Source organism: Lacerta agilis, chromosome 2 (assembly GCF_009819535.1).
Source record: "Lacerta agilis isolate rLacAgi1 chromosome 2, rLacAgi1.pri, whole genome shotgun sequence".
Classification (NCBI taxonomy): Eukaryota; Metazoa; Chordata; class Lepidosauria; order Squamata; family Lacertidae; genus Lacerta; species Lacerta agilis.
In genome coordinates, this window is record NC_046313.1 from 59,207,163 (window position 1) to 59,226,650 (window position 19,488).

The 19,488-nt window shown below is 43.3% G+C and overlaps 1 protein-coding gene and 1 long non-coding RNA gene across 6 annotated transcripts in view; one reads left to right on the forward strand and one right to left on the reverse strand.

The window, feature by feature from the left end:
* Positions 1–286: 286 nt before the first annotated feature.
* Positions 287–19,488, reverse strand: part of CAMK2A (calcium/calmodulin dependent protein kinase II alpha) — a 111,994-nt gene continuing 92,792 nt past the window's right edge. For 2 of the 5 annotated variants that reach the window (XR_004425970.1, XR_004425969.1), the window contains 8 exons: positions 18,548–18,588; positions 14,287–14,319; positions 13,172–13,220; positions 8,903–8,978; positions 6,746–6,840; positions 5,519–5,747; positions 4,188–4,283; positions 287–1,928 (listed from right to left, as the gene is read on the reverse strand). Coding sequence is in view for 1 of the 5 variants with exons in the window: in XM_033140292.1 (XP_032996183.1) it covers positions 1,925–1,928; positions 5,519–5,747; positions 6,746–6,840; positions 8,903–8,978; positions 13,172–13,220; positions 14,287–14,319; positions 18,548–18,588 (527 nt within the window). In the remaining 4 variants the exon portion in view is untranslated. The remainder of the gene's footprint in view (positions 1,929–4,187; positions 4,284–5,518; positions 5,748–6,745; positions 6,841–8,902; positions 8,979–13,171; positions 13,221–14,286; positions 14,320–18,547; positions 18,589–19,488) is intronic. The other 3 variants (XR_004425971.1, XR_004425972.1, XM_033140292.1) reach the window with 2 other exon arrangements.
* On the forward strand, positions 13,219–18,589 carry LOC117041453. The gene is made up of 2 exons (XR_004425973.1): positions 13,219–13,362; positions 18,371–18,589. It is a non-coding gene; the product is annotated as an uncharacterized LOC117041453 (long non-coding RNA).

Below are 19,488 nucleotides of genomic sequence, written 5' to 3' on the forward strand. Positions count from 1 at the left end.
TTGACCCCAGTTTGGAAGTTTTCTCAGTCTCTCCATTGGGTTCCTTTCATTAGGATGTGCGATTCTGATTGCCAAACCTTTCCCATGGCATATAGAGAGTACACCACCACAAGGAGTCCTATTATGGCGTAAAGCACTCTGAGATTTGCCAGAAGCCCACATCAGAAATCCTGCCAACATGTCCAGCTGATTGTGCCCTTTTGCACTTTCAAGAACAATTTGCCACAAAGTCAACTCCAAATGTAAACAATAACATATTAAGCCCCACCCACCCTACCCCAACTTCATTAAAAATCAGCCACAAACCCAAACAATTGATATTTCTAGGTATTACATAAAGATCAATTTTAGCAAATACTCAAAATCCATTTACGAAATAACACGGAAGGGTTTTGTTTGTTTGTTTTTCATATAAAAAGGCATGCGCTCAAAGTACAAGAGATAGCGAAAGATTTCATTTTGTTTGTTGAAAGCATAATCAAAACGCCTCAAAGCGTCATTAGTAAAGCTTGCATTCTCTGTCTTTGCTGGATAGTGTTGGCCTCTATTTTTATTTCAAATTGATGGGGCAGTTCTGTTTCCATAGTGCCCGCATCTTCAATGCTGTCAAATTGCCTGAAGTGTGTATGTGGGAAATTGTGGGTCTAAAAAGGTTCAGCCTCCCCTCTTCCTCTTAATGGTGAATCTAAGTCTTGAAGGGACAGAGGGAAAAAGCATGACTCAAAATCCTGCCAGAAAGGAGCAAAAGGCCAGTTCAAAGAAAACTGAATTCTAAACAAAATGAAACATCTAGGAGATCCTTACTAAGCTGAATAAAGGAAGTTCCTATGGTGTGCTGGATAGTGGCAGAAACTGCCTCAACTATATCACTGCATTACAAATAAGGTGAAAAATACCCTGCTGCCATGCTGAATTTCTAACCTATCATTTCATTTATTTATGTGCTCTTAGACACATTATAATGCCAATATAGTGTTAACAGTTTCATTCCATGCAAGTTCTGAAAAGAGAAAGGAATTGTCATGAACCCCTATTGGTCCAGGCACACAAAAAGGTACATTCTCTGGGAAGAGAAATGGATTCTGCATTTTATGCGCCATAAAGCCATATTCATCCCAGCAGAATTTTACTAGGCTTTAATGAATATAGGCTGATACTTGTAAAATTTTAACTTCACACAGAACAGAAGATGTAGATGTAGGTATGAGTTACAGCGGCGCAGTGCGAACTGCTCCGGATTTAGATAATGAATGGTGGCGTAGAAATATTTAAAAATAAATAAAATGATTGAGGTCATGATCAAGCAAGAATCTTGCGTTGCATGTATGCTTATTGATCTGGAATTTCGGTAACGAAGGGCAGTATAAAAGTATTTCTGATTTTGGCTGAGATCATAATCGAGCAAGAACTTTCCATTGTGTGGATGGGCATCAATCTGCCATTGCAAGGAGGTGGCTTCTGATTCTGCCCTGGAACATGCTCCCCTTTCTCTCAGGCCCCTTAAGACTTAGTGGAAAACAGCAAAGAGACCAAAATAAATCATGTCCTTGTGAGAAACACAGTTAATTTTAAGTACTGAACCAGGGTGGTTCCATGAGCTCTATGGGCAATAGTGGCTGAAGGCTACCTCCCACATTCGGTTTCTCCTGTTAACCACAGAAAAGCTTTTTCATGCAATAGGGTGTCTTGCCCTGTTCTACTACAATGGCACAAAGTGGCAAAACGCAGAGCGTGTGAAACAGAAGGAGAAAAAGTCTATTAAATTCTTGGTTTATTTTGGTGAGGAGCTCTGTGTGTGAAAGGAATTCCAGCAAGAACCAAGGAGGAGAGTCAGCAGCAGCAGCCAAGTTCCCTAGGTAAAGGATAGCAGGGATCTTCCCTTTGTAGTGAGGCAGTGAGAAACCTGGCCTGAGGGGCTGGTGCTTCAGCTGAAAAACATAAAAGGAAACAGCTTTTTACTCCACCAAAATGGTGATCTTCCCATCTGGTTCTTCCCCCCAACCCCAGCCATCCCCACCCCAAATAATTATCCTTTTCTATTTGTGAAGCCTACAGCTGGCATCCACCTCTCAAGCTTTGTGGCAGGGCAGGGGTGAAGGAGTGAAGAGATGTCCAGGAGAATGTAAAACATTCAGTCACACCCACACTGTACACTAAAAGAGTTCTTTGGTGTCACAGCTTCGTCCCAGAGACTCCAGGGAACTGTCATTCATTAAGGGTGTCGAGAGTTGGGTAGGAGACCCCTCACAGAGCTACAGTGCCCAGCACCCTTAACTAACCACAGTTCCCAGGATTCATTGAGGGAAGACATGACTGTTAAAAGTGGTATAGGAGTGCTTTCAATGTATGGGGTGGATGTGACTCATGTTGAGGGGGCCACCTTCTTTCCACAGCTATCACCACTCGACTACTTTTGAACAGCCTTTCCCTGAAAAGAGAGGAGGAGGAGGAGGAGAATAAGAGAAGAGCTGGGTGAGGGCTGCACCATCCCGGTAGCCGCTTGCACCCCAAACTGCTAAGTGCCACCATCTCTCAAGGGGAGAACAGAGCATTCAGGCAACCCAAATGAAAAGAACAGGCAGGAGTATACATCTAGATTGTGAATTACGGTAGCCTCAGACAAGCGTAAGAAGCAGTACGCCTCTTTAGTGCTGCTGAGATAACACTCTTGCACTGCGAGCTGGACAGGGAATTAAAATAGCGGTTCCGTGTAGCACAGATCTCCCCATTAGCATCCTGCAATGCCTATACACATGATGAAGGAGGAACAGGGCATGGCAGCTATTGAAAAAAATGGGAGGGGAATTAATTTTGTTTTAAAATATTGGGGGAAGGGTTCCTTCACCCCCTTATGAATGCACATTCACTCTAGAGCACCAGTTAACTTTTTTTCCTTAAATTCCCACATGCCAGGGAAATGACATAGGCACCTCTGAGAAGCAGGGGACAGAGGAAGGATTAGGCCTGTATTGCCTGACATACCATTTTAGGTGCTTTAAAAAAATGGTCCTTCCTTGTTATGCTGAAGTGCAAGTGCAGCAAGGCATTTTCATTAGACTTCCAAGCTCTACAGCTGAGAGAAACCAGATAATGATGGGAGGGAATCCCCTTGCTTGCACTGAGCCCCAGAGAGGCTTGTAAAATAGTAAGAAGTCTCCCTAACCCTCCTTGGCTTGAAACTGTAAGGAGCATCACAATGCTGTTGTGGTTCCCCACCCCAAATTTTTGCATGCAACTATTACTGTACATGCAGCAGTGCAATAAGGAAGTGTCAAAAATATCCCCCCCCCAAAAAAAAAGTCTAACAGGGGCTGCACATGGACAGAAGTGAAAGCCAGTTGAATCAATAGCTCTCTGCATAACCATGCTGAACAAGCTAGTGGGTCGTCGTCGTCGTCCCCGGTTCAGTTGGAAAAATTGCCACAAATTAGATATGGGATAGGGGTATGGCAAGGTGACACAGAAAACACCAGAAGGCAACCATCTGACAAAAATGTCATCTGGATTCTCTATGGTACCTAAATGAGGGAAGGATGGCAATTCCTCAGAAAACAGTGTGCAGGCAAACAGGAAAAGCAGCTACCGCAAATAGGGTACTGTAGATGATTCTGTCAGTTTCACTTTTTCCTCTGTTTTTTCCCCAACCTTAATTTAAGTTCGCCACATATGTACCAGTCTGTGATTTTTCTTTTTTAAAAGTCCTCATTAAGATTTGCTTGCATTTTAGTGCACATTTCTCCTAATATACACATTTTTGCAAGTAAATTATCTAATGTAATGCATTTTAGCATGTTGCTTTCACTAATATATATGTATTTTATGCACACTTTCCCCTAACAGACATATTTTTGTTCACATTTTCTGAAAAGTGTGAATTTCACAAGTGTGAATTATACAGGTTTGCATGACATTTCTCCTCCATCCCTAACTGCAAACAAATTTGTTTAAGCCCCAGTGGGGTGTGTTCTTGTACATCATCTTGAACACTTTTTTATTTAAGCAGAGAGGCAATTCATAAAAGCAATGAATGAATGGCTCTAACTTCAGTACTGTAGTAGTTTTCAACAGAGTGAGTAACCACTATCACGCTGGCCACTAAGGGCTAGCCGTGGAGTCTCACCAAACCTGGACAAAAGATACTCTTCTCTGCTATCAGGGATGCCCATATGGAATCTTCTTGCACTCACATCAGAAACAGATGATCAGACACACGTGAAGTATCTGATGCTGGACTGTATCATTCCAGAGTGCAGGTGGGGGCTTGTGTGTTTGAATGTTCCCGCCTATTAAAAAACAAACAGTGTATACCCTTAACTTCATTTCTGCACCTTCGCACCTTGTTATCAAGAAGTTTAGAGAGTGATAAAATAACACAGTTTTCCCCTCTTCACTTTCAACTCTACCTTATGGATAATAAAGTTATTTTCATTTCTTTTGATGATTTAAACTGGCAGTGCATTAGTTAACATGAAATACGAGGATGCATCTTTCTTTATTGAGAAAACACCTATGACAGTCATAACATCACAGTAAGAAAATGAATGGGGATGGGGAAAAGAATGTGGGAGCCCCAATTTTGAATGATATCACTAAAAGTTGAAACTTCTAAACTAATATAAACCAGATTGGGTTGGTATTTTGCAATTAAGTTGGCTTGCTCTGGCATAATAAATATCTTCTGTCACGTGACCAGATTCCAGTCATTAGACACTTCTATTCCATGCATGTCATTGCCACCAATAAAATAACATTCTGAGCCTACCACATTGGGGGGGGGGGGGTCCTTCTCCATTCTGGCAGCATGCATATGGATCTTAGCAAATCATCAAACAATAATGTGTGACTGTAACTGGTGGGAGGTTAAACTAAATATGCATGAATTGCCTTACGATCTCTTGTAATTTAATGCCATGAATGCATCCTTGTATAAAGGCAAATGAATAATCCCCATATGGGGTTCCCAATGTGGTGCCTGCGGGCACTACAGCACTCTCAGGCATCTGTCAAGGCCCCCTCCAATTTTAAGTTTTGTTTTAAAATTGTGGTTTGGGGCTTTTCGTTGTTTGAGGGGGAGGTACCTGCGTTGGAGGGGGTGTTGCATTTTTTAAAAAAATCTGTTTTATTTGTTGGGAGTGGTGGTGTAGGTGTTTGATTTTGAGGGGGGGGGGGGTTCTGAGCACTGTCAGTTTTTCTTCTGGGAAATTTATTTTATTTTATTTTGTGGTGCCCACAACAGTTACTTAGATTTCCAAAAGCGCCCCCAGGCCCAACAAGGTGGGAGACCACTGACATAGATAAAAGTTCTTTCGGGAAGGTTTTGACCTAGCTACAGATATTGTTAAGCCATGCATAGATGCGTTACATTTGGCCTTCGCTGCTGTTCATTCCTTGCTTATACTCACACCTTTACTTTACACTTAGCTACTCCTGTTTACACTGTGGAAACGGAATATTCAGTTTTCAATGGTATGACAAGAGTGGCTTTGAGATGGATCACCAAGGCCTGGGGTTGACTTACTGTGGTAAGACAGAAGGTGCTCCAGATCTGTGGAAGTGAACAATTTGCCATTTGCCATCCCGGCGGTGCCAGATTCGGGTCTCCTCCGACTGTGCAGTGCGAGGGATCCCACTGGTGTCGACGTACTGCGTGATGCGGATGTAGGCAATGCAGGCAGATTCATCTCCCATTAAGTGGATGTGAGGGTTCAGGATGGTAGTGTGCACTGGCTTGCTGTTTCTAGACCACACTGGGGGTTGAGGGGAAAGCCAGTGACATCAATGCTGCCTGCGTCTCCACATAACTAGGACGGACATCTTTCTCTAATCTTTATAGAATCCTGCCCGTCCACTCTACATTCAACCATTTATGATTTGGTTTGAAACTTTGGAAAGGAGTGAGAGGTTAAGAGCACAAGCCTAACCAAGTCTACTCAGAAGTAAACCTTCAAATGCATACCTATGAACCTACAAAGCTGACACATACCACTGGTTCATCCAGCCCAGCGTGGTCTATTCAGACTGGGAATGACTTTCCAGGGCCGCAGACAGAGGTCTTTCTTAGCCTTGATACAGATATGCTTTTTAACAGGAGGTGTCAGCAATTAAATCTGAGTTCGTGCTGTATCTCTGATAAACTGTCCTGCCCTTAAATGCATGTGCTAGTTCAGCCAAGTTGACCTTATCTTTTCAGAAAGCTCAAAAAGAGATAAGACAAATTAAAGGGATGTCTATTGCTGCGAACCAAAATGTTCAAAGGATGAAATTTCTACTCTGACAAGCAGAATCTTGGTGGGTAACAGGATAGATTCCATCTATATGCCTTCAAATCTCTTAACATACCCTGTTTCTCCTAAAATAAGACATAGCCATAAAATAAGCCATAGCAGGATTTCTATGCATTTGTGAAATATAAGCCATTCCCCAAAAATAAGCCATACCCCGAAAATAAGCCATAGTGACGTGGTACCTCCCATTAAAACAGCCTGGAGAGGCATGGCTATGCAGCGTACCAATGCAACACGGTTAAAATAAGACATCCCCTGAAAATAAGCCATACTGTGTTTTGTTGAGCGGAAAAAAATATAAGACGGTGTCTTATTTTAGGAGAAACACGGTACTTTATTTTAAAACAATCTGGTTGCAGTTACACTGGGCTGGACGGGCTGATGAAGTGACCCAATATTGCAAATATTTCCGTTCTGATAAGAGAGTCAAAGGGCCTTTTGACAAGGCAGAGGGTGCTTACAGTTTTCAAAGTAGAATCTATGGAAATCCAGCCCTTCCACCAGGTTCCCTAGAGCTTCTGGTTCAAAAGCTGTCATCCCAGGGTCACACATTTTCCTGGAAGAGCCCATGAAAGGAACAGGGTCAGGGTGGAGAGAGAAAAGGAAGTGAAATAACCTCATTGTCTAGTCACATGTCTTCATTCCTATGGATTTAACACAAATGAAGTTAACCTGTCTATGCAATACAAATACATAATTTATTTCTCATAATATATTTTAATTTCTTTCTCTTAGCTCTTATGCATACCACTGTGCTCAGTGACATACTTCAATACTTTCTCTGCTTCTTGGGCTGCGACCTTAAAGGACATGTTTTTCTCAGTTTTGAAGAGTGAGGGGCTGCAATAATTTCCTAATGGATTGAAGAAATTGTCATTTTGGTAGCAGGTTAAAGGAAGCATCTGTAAAATCCTCCTGCAGGATGGACAAGCTCCATGTCCTGAGTGCCCTTTATTTGCCCCAGAGCTTCCCCTGCAAAAACTCGCTCTTTAAAGCTCAACTGGAGCAAATGGCAATTCATGAAAAATCTGAATTGGCATTTGCTCTGATTTTGATGTATTGGCAGGTGGGCTCTTTCTAGGCCCAGGTAAGTATGAATAAACTCAGAGCAGTGCTGGCTCCCAATGTCTTTCCAAGCACAATTTGCAGGGCTGGTGTTAATAGCCCTGAATGGTTATGGTCTGTTTCATATTAGAGAACACTCCCTGCTCCTGTATGAGACCACCCACCAATACATCAAAATCATCTGACAGGTCTCTGCTTTAACTTTCATCTTTGTCAGAGGCTAGAGAGAAAACAACTGTAAGTAGCGCCTTCATTATGGAACGCTGTTTTCCTGAAGCCTTGCCACATCAGCTCATTTTTATTTTTAGAAAGTTAGTTAAAAGACAAAAAATCATTTTGTTCCAGTGGGCTTTGGGGAGGGAAGGTGGGAGGGTCGTTTTGTTGACTGTCTGAGCTGGCAGAGATTTTTATGTTTCATAAATCTACTAGGCAAGATTCTCTGTCGACTCTTCCTTCTGATTCGTTCTTGATTTGTTGTCTTATATCTGTAATCTAATCCGATATTGCTTCATATTGTTTGTATTAATTGTTGTTTTATGCTAATTGCGTGGGGGACTTTATGGAGCCATCCTTGGGCAGATTCAAAACAAATCAATAAAATATATCCAGCCTTATTGAAGTTAGCAGAACATGTATCAGTTCCAGTGTGCTGGCTTGAAATGCAACTGGTGCTGGCATCCTGCATTAGTAAACAGATGGGTTTCAACTGAGGTTTCAAATAATGTATTAAAAAAAATAGGTTAAAGGCACTCATTTAACCCATTACCCACAATGGAAATACTATTATAAATTACAGAAGCTGACTTTGGGTTCCTCGTCATCTTGTTAAGCTTTAATGAGTTAGTGCTCACAATTTTGAAGTTATGCTGAGATGAGTGTAAAGTAAAATTCAGTCAGGAACATGGGAAGCTGCCTTATACTGAGTCAGCCTATTGGTTTCTCTCTCAGCTCTACCTGGGAAGGCCAGGGATTGAGCATGGAACTTTCTGCACAAAATGCAGAAGCTCCAGCACTGACCTGTGCTCCTTCCCATAACATTACTGTGCTAACTGGTTGATTCATAAAGATAGAAAGGGGTTTTGTTTGCACATTTGTTTTCAAACAGGCCCTTCTTGTAGACAGGAGAAAAACAAACTCAGCAGCCTCTACTCTTCATCAATAAACCCATGCTTCTTTGTTCTCTTAACCAGGAATCTGGGGCCTTTGCTTGCTCACTCAGCAGTAATAGCTGCGATTTATCCTTGGCCAGACTGCAAAAGGAATCCATCCATTTTAATTTTGATGGGAGATAATAATGACAGAGTGGTTCAGTGTGAACAGAAGAAACGGAAAACACAAGTTCTTGAAGTTCATTTCTAGCTGTGCTTTGAAAACCCATAAAAGAAAACCACTAATTTGCTTGCCTTCAGAGCAACCTGACATTTCAAAACTGTTTTTTCACAGTTAAGGCCATTTGAAGGATTTCCTGCTAACCCTCTTCCTACACACTGGGCCAGCTCAGGAATATACTTTGCTCTCTTGTTAAAGTCAAAACACCCACTGGGCACACTCACGTGTAGGACTCAAAGTCCCCATTGCTTATTGCTTCAATCAGCTGCTCCGTCACCTTAATGATTTCCTGTTTTCGTACTGTTGGTTTAAGAAGGGGGGGGGGGAGAGAAGGGAAAGAAAATATTGAATGTAAATAAGACAGTGAGAAAGGGCATTGTTAGAGCTGTATGGATGTCACAGTGCTGTGAACTGCAAAAAGTGGTTGTGCACGTAGAACGCAACTTTCTAAAAACTTTCTAACAATGCCTGCTTTCATTTAAAAAAGCACCTCAAGTTTCTAGCCCTTATTGGTGTGAAGATGTGTTTGAAAATCTTTGGGGCAATGCCTTTCAAAATCTCAGCAGGCGGCCAAGAAGATCAGAGGTTGAGGACAGGGCTTCTTTGCTTCTGCCCCTCTCAGAACTACCAAAACTAGAAAACTGAATTGCTTGCATACAGAATTTATTTTATTTTTTTATGTACAGACAGCCCTGGATAGTCAGGCAGAAGGGGGAATTTAAAGAAAGACTTACTAGATGGAGAGATTATAAAAACGGCTGGGAAAAGACACTCCTCCAGAATGAGGAAGATTTAGAAATCTTTGGTTCTGTTCCTACCTTTCAGTGGAAGGGCTGAGGGAAAGGCCAGCTCAGTATTTAGTGATTGCCTAGAGCAGGGGTGAGGTACATGCAGCCCTCCTGATGTCACTGGACTACAACACCTGTCCATTTAGCCATGCAGGCTGGAGGTGGCAGATTAGTTCCCAGCCTCGGAAGAATCAACTGCAGGGCAAGCCTTACCATAAACATCTCAGCTGTGGTGGTGCTTGGCAGGTGACACACAAGCAGCCTTCAGAGGCATTTACAGACATGGCTAGTGCTTTCCTGCCAGCCTGCACAGCTCTTTCAACACGGTGGCTGAGGCACAGACAAGCAATTACACCAGGGCTTAGGGAGGCAAGCTTTTGTTGCTCAGCTACATTACATCCCGGTAAGGAGAGGAACCGGCAGAGGAAACAAACGGAGCAGCAAGGAGACCTTGGCAGTGGGGGAAAGATAGTAAGAGGGGGGAGAATGAGAACAAAAGGCATCAGTGCAGACTAAGGACTGAGAGAAGGCGGAGGAGAGCGTTGTTACAAAATGACACCTTTCTTGGCTGAAGAGCAGCTTGTTTTCACTTTTGGCCATGAGCGAGTGGCTGCCACTTCATTTAATAACAAACTTCAGCAGGGCAAAACAAAATAAAATAAAAATTTCCTTCCAGTAGCACCTTAGAGACCAAACTAAGTTTGTTCTTGGTATGAGCTTTCGTGTGCATGCACAAGCTCATACCAAGAAAAAACTTAGTTGGTCTCTAAGGTGCTACTGGAAGGAAATTTTTATTTTATTTTGTTTTTACTATGGAAGACCTACACGTCTACCTACCTGTAACTTCAGCAGGGCAGGCTGCTTTCCTGGCACTCTGATCAGCACTATTAGAATAGCCGTGGTGGTATCTCCTTTGCATGTGCAACTTTTTGCACAGTTGAGAGCACCGTCTTAGACTATGGCCAGGGGGTGCGACAATCACATATGCAAACACGGCTCGCCAGTTTGTGGGAGCTTCCCACACCAGTAGCAGCATCTTCACTGGAGAGATGGCTCTGGTCACACCAATCAGGAGACCCACACAGGTGCCAAGTGGGACCTGTTTTGTTCAGAGGCCTGAGACTCTTAGTAGCCTAAAGCACAGCGAGGTTGTCCCCTTCCACCGGCTTGCTGTGTTTCAAGTTGCAGTTGTACATTGTACACACCAAAAAGGGGGCCAGGATGCCTTCACCTGATGTGTGTTACCTGTGTGGTTTCCCTGCCAAACTCCTATTCATGAAGTTGTCATCTGAGCATATGCGATGGTGGTCTCAAATGTACACACCTCAACTTAACTGTGCTTGTGGCTTATGTTTTCAAATCAGATGGAAGCTGGTGTGAGGGAAAACACACCAAACAGCAGGATTTCTTTAGAAACTACTGGTGGTTGTTGTTTTGTTATTATTAGTAGTAGTAGTATTAGGATGAATTGCAGGATTAGTATTAATAGATATCAAGCATAAAATGTGTAAATGAATGACATGTTACAAGGTGCTCCCTTCTTCGGGCTTGTGTTTAAAAGCTCAAGATATGGGAGAAGGCAACTTTTTCCTTCCTTTAAGTTTCTAAAGGTTCAAAACCTTGGTAAATTATGTAATTTTGATCTCTGCATACGGAAGCTGTTGTGGGGATGGCAGCTTGATGAGCTGAGAAATGCCAGATAGGGAAAGAATTAAGCACACAGTATTCCAAGCCACTGGCTTCTCTGCCCAAAGCCTTTCTCACACAAAAAAGAGAGCCTTCCTCACAAACCTTTTCTAATGGTGCTGGGACTCATTACAAGTACTTGCATCTCACGCGCTGTTAGCCCCTACACCCTTGTGAACAAATGACTTGTCATGGGAGGCTGTGTGCCCCGATTAGATGGGATTATTATTCCTGAAAGGCAGGCTTGAAGTTGTGGCTGTGAGGTTTAACTGGATCTCTGTGTCAGAATCTGTGTGGGTTGCTTGCAACAACAAAATATGAACAGCCTCTTTGTGCCTCACTCCCCCCCCCCCCACCTCAAAGGAATGAGAAAATGTGCCAAGTCAAGTTCCTCAGGTTTCTTTCACTGCCCTTCAAAAGATAGATGCTTTAAAGTTTGGAACAACAAACTTCTTTAAAAACAAACAAACACAGAAACCTCACCATTACCCTCCTTTTCACTCTTTTTTATTTTAAAGAAGCCTTGAAGACAATACAAATTTTAGGATGATTCTTTTCTGTCCTCCTTCCTTACCTCTGCTTTTTGTTGGATCTGCAAGGGGGCTGAAATCTCTTAGAAATCCAGCAACACATTCAGGGAACTGGATCTTCCAAAAGACTGTGCCAAAGCATTCCAATGTGCTTATTAATAAGGCTAAAATATGGGTGTCCTGTGGGTAGATCTAATTCCCTATACTAAAGAGACAAAGTGGTTAATGATAAAATGCGCAGGGAAGCCTTTCCTCATCAGCAATGTTTCTATCATTTCATATTAATTTGCCACACCCACACACACACTCCTGCCTTTCCTGTGGGAGTTATTCCCGGAGAGACAAATTTTCAATTAACTTTAATGTCAGGCCAAAGTCCATCTCCACAGCAGATGAGTTCCTTTCATTTGGGGAGACTTTACAAATTAACACTGATTTCCCAAGCTATTATGGGAACGCTGTGGCCTTGTCAGGCAGTAAGAAAGAGGCCTCACTAAGTTTCTTCCCAAAGACTGGTTTAAAATTGTGACAGTGAAACTACCGGGTACTTCCATAGAGACTCGGTGGAGAAGAGGAATGAAAAAGTCAGTGTTTGCCAAGTTGTTAGAAAAATCACAACACACTGCAAACTGAACCGAGGGAGAGCAAGGGATTTAAGTATCCAGAGCAGCCTTTTGCAAACTTGAGTCTCCAGATATTGCTGAACTTCAACTCTCATTGCACAGCAAATGGCCAAAGACAATGGCAAAGGTGAGGCTGGGATCGAAAGGTGCATGACTGTTGAGTCCTCCGCATGCTGCCCTGCCAGCCCTATGCCACTTTGCGAGGCTGGGATCTGATCTGAATGATTCACCCGGCAAATCATTCAGATCTCTTCCCAGCCTCATCAAGTGGTGCAGGGCTGGCAGGATGGCATGAAGAGCCAAATGCGCAGTGCTCCCCAGAAAAATGTGCCCAGGGTCATCACCCCGGCAGCACCCCCCCCCCAACGCTATGTCCCTGAGTAGGTGTAGTGCAGTGGTATGTACAAATGAGGTCTAATTGCCTTGCTAATTCACAAATGGCAGTCACAACAGCGGTATTATTCTGCAGGAGAATTTTGCACATTGCACATAAATTGATACAGGGTCACTTATAATGAAATTTGAGTCTTTTAGACGCATCACAGGAAATTTTTGCACACAGTTGATTTTTCTTTTACTTCACAAAATAAGATTTAGATTGCAAATTCACAACAGAATAGTTTTGTGACAGCTGAACAGTTTTACTGACCAATCCTGGTCAGCGGGCTATAGGGTAAGGATGAAGTTTTCATTCATTTAAAAATGGATGAAAAATAAAACCCTAAACTTCAAATTTCGTTTTAGTATTTGAACAGCTGACAGCGAGAATTGCCTAGAGGTCCATAGTCTCACAGCTCATGCTTCTTGGAAGTCACTGACTAAAAGGGGTTTCCTTTTACCTCTTCCGCCACAGTCTTATACTATACCTTTGGTGTCTTCATCCTCAATGGTGGTGTTTGTGCTCTCTGAAGATTCCTGGAGAAAGAATGGAGAGGACAGAAGCAAAATAAGATGCACCCAAATGGCTTCCCCCCCCAGAAAAATCCTGACCATTCGGTAACCCATCACCCAGGTTCTACCTCAACAGGACCAAACACTGCAAAGGGACGAAAACCAGGTAAGCATCAGATAAAAGCACTTGTCAGTAACCACGGCTTTTGCTTTGTGACTGTAATACTTGTCTTGGCTTTGAAACCACAACTGAGCCGGAGGTCCGATTGTGAAGAATCTTGCAGGAGTGAATCCACTAGTATTCCACTGCACTACTATCAGGAGCGAGAGGCTTGACGTCTCCTACAGCTACAGCTAGCAGGGGGCAAGAAGGGCTGTGCAGGAGTGAAAGACACCATGTTGACTACAGTTGGGAGAGGAATGTACAAATTAACAAAAGAGAGGGAGCTAGGATGAGAGAGTGAGGGAGATTGTGCTGGAGTGAAAGAGACCACATTGACCGCATAGTAAAGAAAGAAATGTACACTCAAACAGAGAGGGCTGCCAAGACCCACATGGACCGCCAAAGGCTGACACACACCTCTTTCCATAAACAGCCAACTGGTACACAGATTAACACAGAGAAAGGGAACCATTTGCTTCTCATCAAGACAACTCTGGTAGCTGGACTGCAACCACCAGTTCATCCCACCAGAGACATATTGCAAACAATATTAGACAGCAGATTGACCAAGGCCATGCCAGCCTTTTAGTCTCCTGTGACCGAACAGTTCCAGCAAAGCCATATAAGATGGCCTTTCCTTCATGGCTGCTTGGACTGGTGCAGCTTGCAGATCTGCTAGAGGAGAAGTTCCATGGAGAACCTTTCGCTAGAAAATGGAATTAGGTTCTCAGTGCTTTTGGGCTTCAACTATCCTTCTGCTCCAGCCGTTCCTGTTTAGAAGGATCCCCATAGGGGAGGATGCTGCTCTGAAGGAATTACTTTCAGCCCTGCTTTCCACACCTCAGAGTGATTTCCCAAAACAGGGAGGGCTGGAACATGTTGAGAGGCCCAACATTATCAGCATTGAGGAAGACAAAGGACACTCACCATTAACTGAACGCTGGAACTGGACTTTCTTTTCTGGAAAAACAAGGAGAAGAGATAGGACAAGAAGAGACACAGAGTGAGAAAGAAGGAAGAGAGCAGAACATGGGATGCAGTGGGTCCTAGGACACCTTTTTGCGATCCTACTAGAAAGGTGAAGAGTTTGTGAATAAATCTGATGCTTAATGCCAAAGAGAAGTCAAAACTACCACAATGCAAACCATGCCAATCTAACTTTCCAGCACAATTAACAAATCCATCAGCCTTGTCCACTATTCCATGTTTGGACCCACAGATGTCTGCATCCCTATGAACCTTAATATCCTGACCCAGGGCAGGGCTACACTTTAACATCTCGCCTGCCATTTTCTAATCCAATCCAACAAAAGATTTCCAAGCTAAAGAGGAATCATGTTTTGAGATCCACAAATACTCACTAGTCATCAAGCTAAAACTTCCACACCAACTTCACTTGTGGACACAACAATATCTGAATACAGCCCTCCGTAAATGAAATGCTATACTTTTCCAACCCTCCTTGCCAATGCGAATTTGCATCATTCTACTCGTGGCAGCAATAAGCTGGAGGCATTAAAGACTGGAATTGTTCACTTTGAATCCTAAAAGAATAAAGCCAGAAGAAATCCAAATAATCCTCTACTGCACCGAATGAGGATGGGCATTTTACATCTATAGCATCTCTGAAAGCCTTCATAGACAGTTACACTAGTGCTGAATAGTCTTGTTATTCACTAATCTAAATCTGCATTCTCACTGTGATTGAAATTTGTTGCTTCTCATCCTGTCTTCAGTGATCACTCTTCTAAGGTCATGTCTGCACATCATTTTGGCATGATAATTCGGGTACCAGTAAAGCACTTAAAAGTCTTCACTATCCACACTGTAAGATGCAAGCATCTTGCCATTTGCAATGGTTATGAGATAATATCAGTGTTTGTTTGGAGCAGCCCAGTTATAATGCTATACATTGCACCAAATCAGAGTGGGGGTTGTTTAGGTGGGATGTGAATGCTGCTATCAGAGCTGGGAGAGGCTTGCTAAGGCATGAAAAATACAAATGAAATAGATGATGGTCACACTTTCAGCCAAGTGACTCCCCTTTTCTAGATTTGTGCAAATGCAGCAACAAGTATCTGGGTGAGAAAAAACAGAACAGTGTGCAGGAATGTGCTATCACATAGCTTTCACCGGGGATTTCTTTTAAAAGTGTGATAAAACCTTGAGAGAATGACTGAAACCACAGGCAAACTGCAATGTTTATGTGGACTACGACTGCAGTTTTTAGGAGTGGAAAGTCTGATTCATATAATCCCAGCATTGTATCAAAGGTGGTAAATCAACACAATGTCAAATGGTGGAAGTGAGTTTATTTGCATTGCAGACACGATCTAAGAAGCTCCTTCTATGCCTCAAAGTAGTACTGAACAGCTCACAGCAGAAAATCCTGCAAATAATTCAAGATTTAAGACTTTTGTCTTTTGATTCTTGATGAGCTTCTCTCAACACAGTGCTTTAATGTACATCAAAAGAGAGGTTCATGTCAGATCCCTAATTATCACTCAAAAGTGTCTTGAATAAGTTCTCTATTTCCTACCCAACAAATCCATTCTTGGCTTCTTCTTGCCTTCTTCACACTACTTCTTTCTGTCCTCTAAATGAAACTTGGAAAATGGATCTAGATGAAATCCAGAAATGCAGCATCTAAACAGGCTTACCATAGGCAGTGTAGAAGCCTCCATCCTAACCTTCTTCACTATTATTTATTTTAAAAGGTATCAAAACTGCATATATCTGGTGAGATGAAATGCGTTCTATGAGCTACAGTAGAAAGAGTCCATTGGCACTTGGCGATCCTGACTGCTTTAATTCATCATATGATATCCTCAGCTAGCCCTCTACAGCTTCTTCTCCAAAGCCAACAAAAAGACAGAGAACAGACTCTACTACATCTCTTAGATTTGGTACTTAAGCTATATATGATGGCGGTAGCTAGGCTCAGATGCATGGTGGCTCCACTGAGAACATAGCAAGAACCAAGAAAGAACTGTCTAGGAAACCTTACCAGGCGGTAACTGTAGAAGCAATTGACGCAACATGACGCAACACAAAAGTGGTGACCTTATTAAAGTAGGACGTACATACAATAAAAGGATGCAACACAGGGCAGTGACTTTATTAATTTAGGATGTAACAGGATGTGACATGGGGCAGTGATTGCATTAATTAACAATGTAACAGGATGTGACACAGGGCAGTGAACTTGTTGAGTATCCATTGGTTACAAGAGGGGCAAAGCCTCTTCTCTCAATAAACTGTTGGTGAAAGGGGTCCGTCGTCTTTTCTACTCTCCATGGATAGCATGTTTGCAGAGGTGGCACATAAATATCTACTTTTTCACTGAAAGGTGTAACCAAAGTAGGGGGTAATATCCTTTCTGCAATGGGGGTGTTGCCATTACCATGTTACTTCAAACACAGTAGGTAGGTTCTTTCTGTTAGCATGAACTGGTTAAACCAGAGAGTTTCACCAGAAAGGCAAGGTAACCATGAGATCGTGAACTAGACCCCACAATTTGTGGTGCCAACAGCCATCTCCTTCTACAGAGGGGGATATCAAAATCAAACAAGGTGAGGGGGAAGGAGAATCTGCAGCCAAGCCAATTTGACAATTAAGCCAAGTGGGATTCCACTGCTGGGATTGAGGTCTGTCCATCTGGGGTATTTCTGCAAGGAAATGGGGGTGAGATGACAGTGTCAGGAGTGGCAGATGGGCAAGCATAAGTATATCTCTTGACCAAGGAACACTGTTGTCAGAATCTTCTTCATTCTTTGAAGAAACCTTTGCCACATCCTCAGATAGCCACCAAGTCTCAATTTGGCACTGTGAAAAGAGATGCCAGGCACCTGTCCAGAATACTCCAGTTTGGTTTCCAGAAAAGAAAATCATTATAATATCAGCACAAAACCATTCTTTCATATGCTAGTATTCAAACTTCACAAATATTTCAGAGCTGGAATGGGTGATGTCACTGGAATGAGCAAACCTGTTCATCCATTAACCTGCATCTCTGCCAAATCAATGAACCAGGTTTCAAGGCATGACATGAGTGCTGCAAACCCAAGGGACCGATGTAGAATCAAAAACCTGGAGGTGGGGTGTGTGTGTGTGTTGGGGAGGATTTCTTGTGTCCCTAGTTCCGTTTTCAGTGCTAACCCCTTTCTCCCCTCCTTTTGGGTTGATAACAGAAACCTCTGCATTTCCTCATCCCTCCCAGGTTTTCAGTTGTTCAGAAGATAGTTCATCAGGCCACCGTGGGAGACTCAGACTCAAATAAAACAGCAATGACCTATCTGAAAAGAAAAGGTGGCAGCTAGGCCCCTCGCCGCTGCTCAGAGGCTCAGTCTAAACTGATGTCCTCAGGAGCCAATCAAAGAAAGAGTCATCCTTGCTCCCAGTGCCCATCCCATCTCCCTCTCTTCCATATTAAGTGTCTTTCAGTTTGTCTTACCTGTCACAGCCCCCTTTACAGTATTTAGAAATGCCCTAGAGCCAATTCAAATTGTTGGGCAGGGGGATGTGGTAAAGCTCTCTTGGCAGATACATAACACCTCCAAATTCACTCAGGTGTTGATTTGTTTGGAAGTGCTTCCTTGTCCAGATATTCCTTCACACAGAAAGATAACCTGTGAGGAAGAAGGCCTGCCTGATTTCTGAGGAACACTGTGGGACAATTCACTCCCACAAAAGGACCATAGGAGCATCAACCTCCAGATTTCTGAATCAGTTGGACTTGCGAGTTACTGTCCTCTTGTGGGGCTGTTTCACCATGGCCTCCAAACATTTGGATTGGCTCTTAGCAGCTTAGAGTACCTCCCCAAAATGACCGTAGCGTAGTAACAGTAACAGTAGGAGAAAGGCACAAGCTTTTTTCCTCCTCTTTATGAAAAGAAAGCAGGAATGGGATATGAGTTAGCCAAGCAAATTGAACATGAGTCAAGTCATCCATTACTCTAAGCAGCAAACTTTGCTTAGGTAAAGGTATTTGTTTTTCCTTTTTTGCTTTCAGAGCGTGGAAATGTATTTCATGATGAGAAGAGGATGATGCAAGAGATCCACTAATGCAAGGCCTTAACACAAAGGGCCTGGGCCACGCAGGGACCCATGACCTCACAATCCACCAGCCCAAACATTCCTGCCTTCTTGAGTACAGGCAAGCTGGTGGCTTTATGAGCCTGGGACTTACCTTGACACCATCGTTCTTCTTGTTGCCACCACTTTTCCCTCCTGTGGAGAAAAAGTACCACGTCAAGAGGAACAGGCACGGTATCAGGGTCAGCACACTGAGAACCAGCAACATGGGGGGAGTTGTGTGGGAGCAGCAGAACGCAGGAACCGAAGATCACAGATTCAATGCCACCGCCTCCTCTGCTGGTAGCGAACTTGCTTTGCAACGATCCAGAGTTCTGGAGGAAGTCTCTTTCAGAAAACTATGAAGCTCACCAGCTGGATTATTGGGATCCTTCCCCGTGAAAAGCCACAGCCACTTGTACTCTCGGACTCCCAAATCTTTGAAGGAACCAGCAGAATGGCCAGCGACAGAGAGAGAAGGGAGCTGAAAGAGCATTCTCTGACACTTGTTTCCTTCCTGAGAGGGCTCAAGGATCCTTCAACATGGCTTACAGGGATTCAGTCCTGCCCTGTGCCATCACCCTCACCTCCTGGGCTTGCCTGCTCCGTTTCGCGGTCTCAGATACGAACGCTAATGGCTCAACTATGATAAGATCAGCGTGCAATTGCCTGCCTGCCTGGCTTTCTCACACTCTGCCCCTTTCGCTAATTTTAGACCCCCATGCTGGTGGGGTCATGTGCTACAATTATGACATCCTGACAGCTGCAGCCCACATTTTGACAATGATGAAAAGCAGACATCTTCCCCCATGCCTCCCTCCCCCATGACTATCCCAGAGCCAGCCTCGTCTCCTGGGACTGCAGCCCACTCATAATCCCTCCCTCTTCCCTCTGTTGCCTTCAAATAGATTCTGAATGCATAAAACACAGAGATATGAAGCATGGCATAAACACGCTTGGCCTGACTGCAGCTTCTGAGCAAAAGATGACCCGGATAACCCTACCGTCGGTAACAATCACTACTCTGGTTTTGGGTGGGGGGAACACACATCTGAA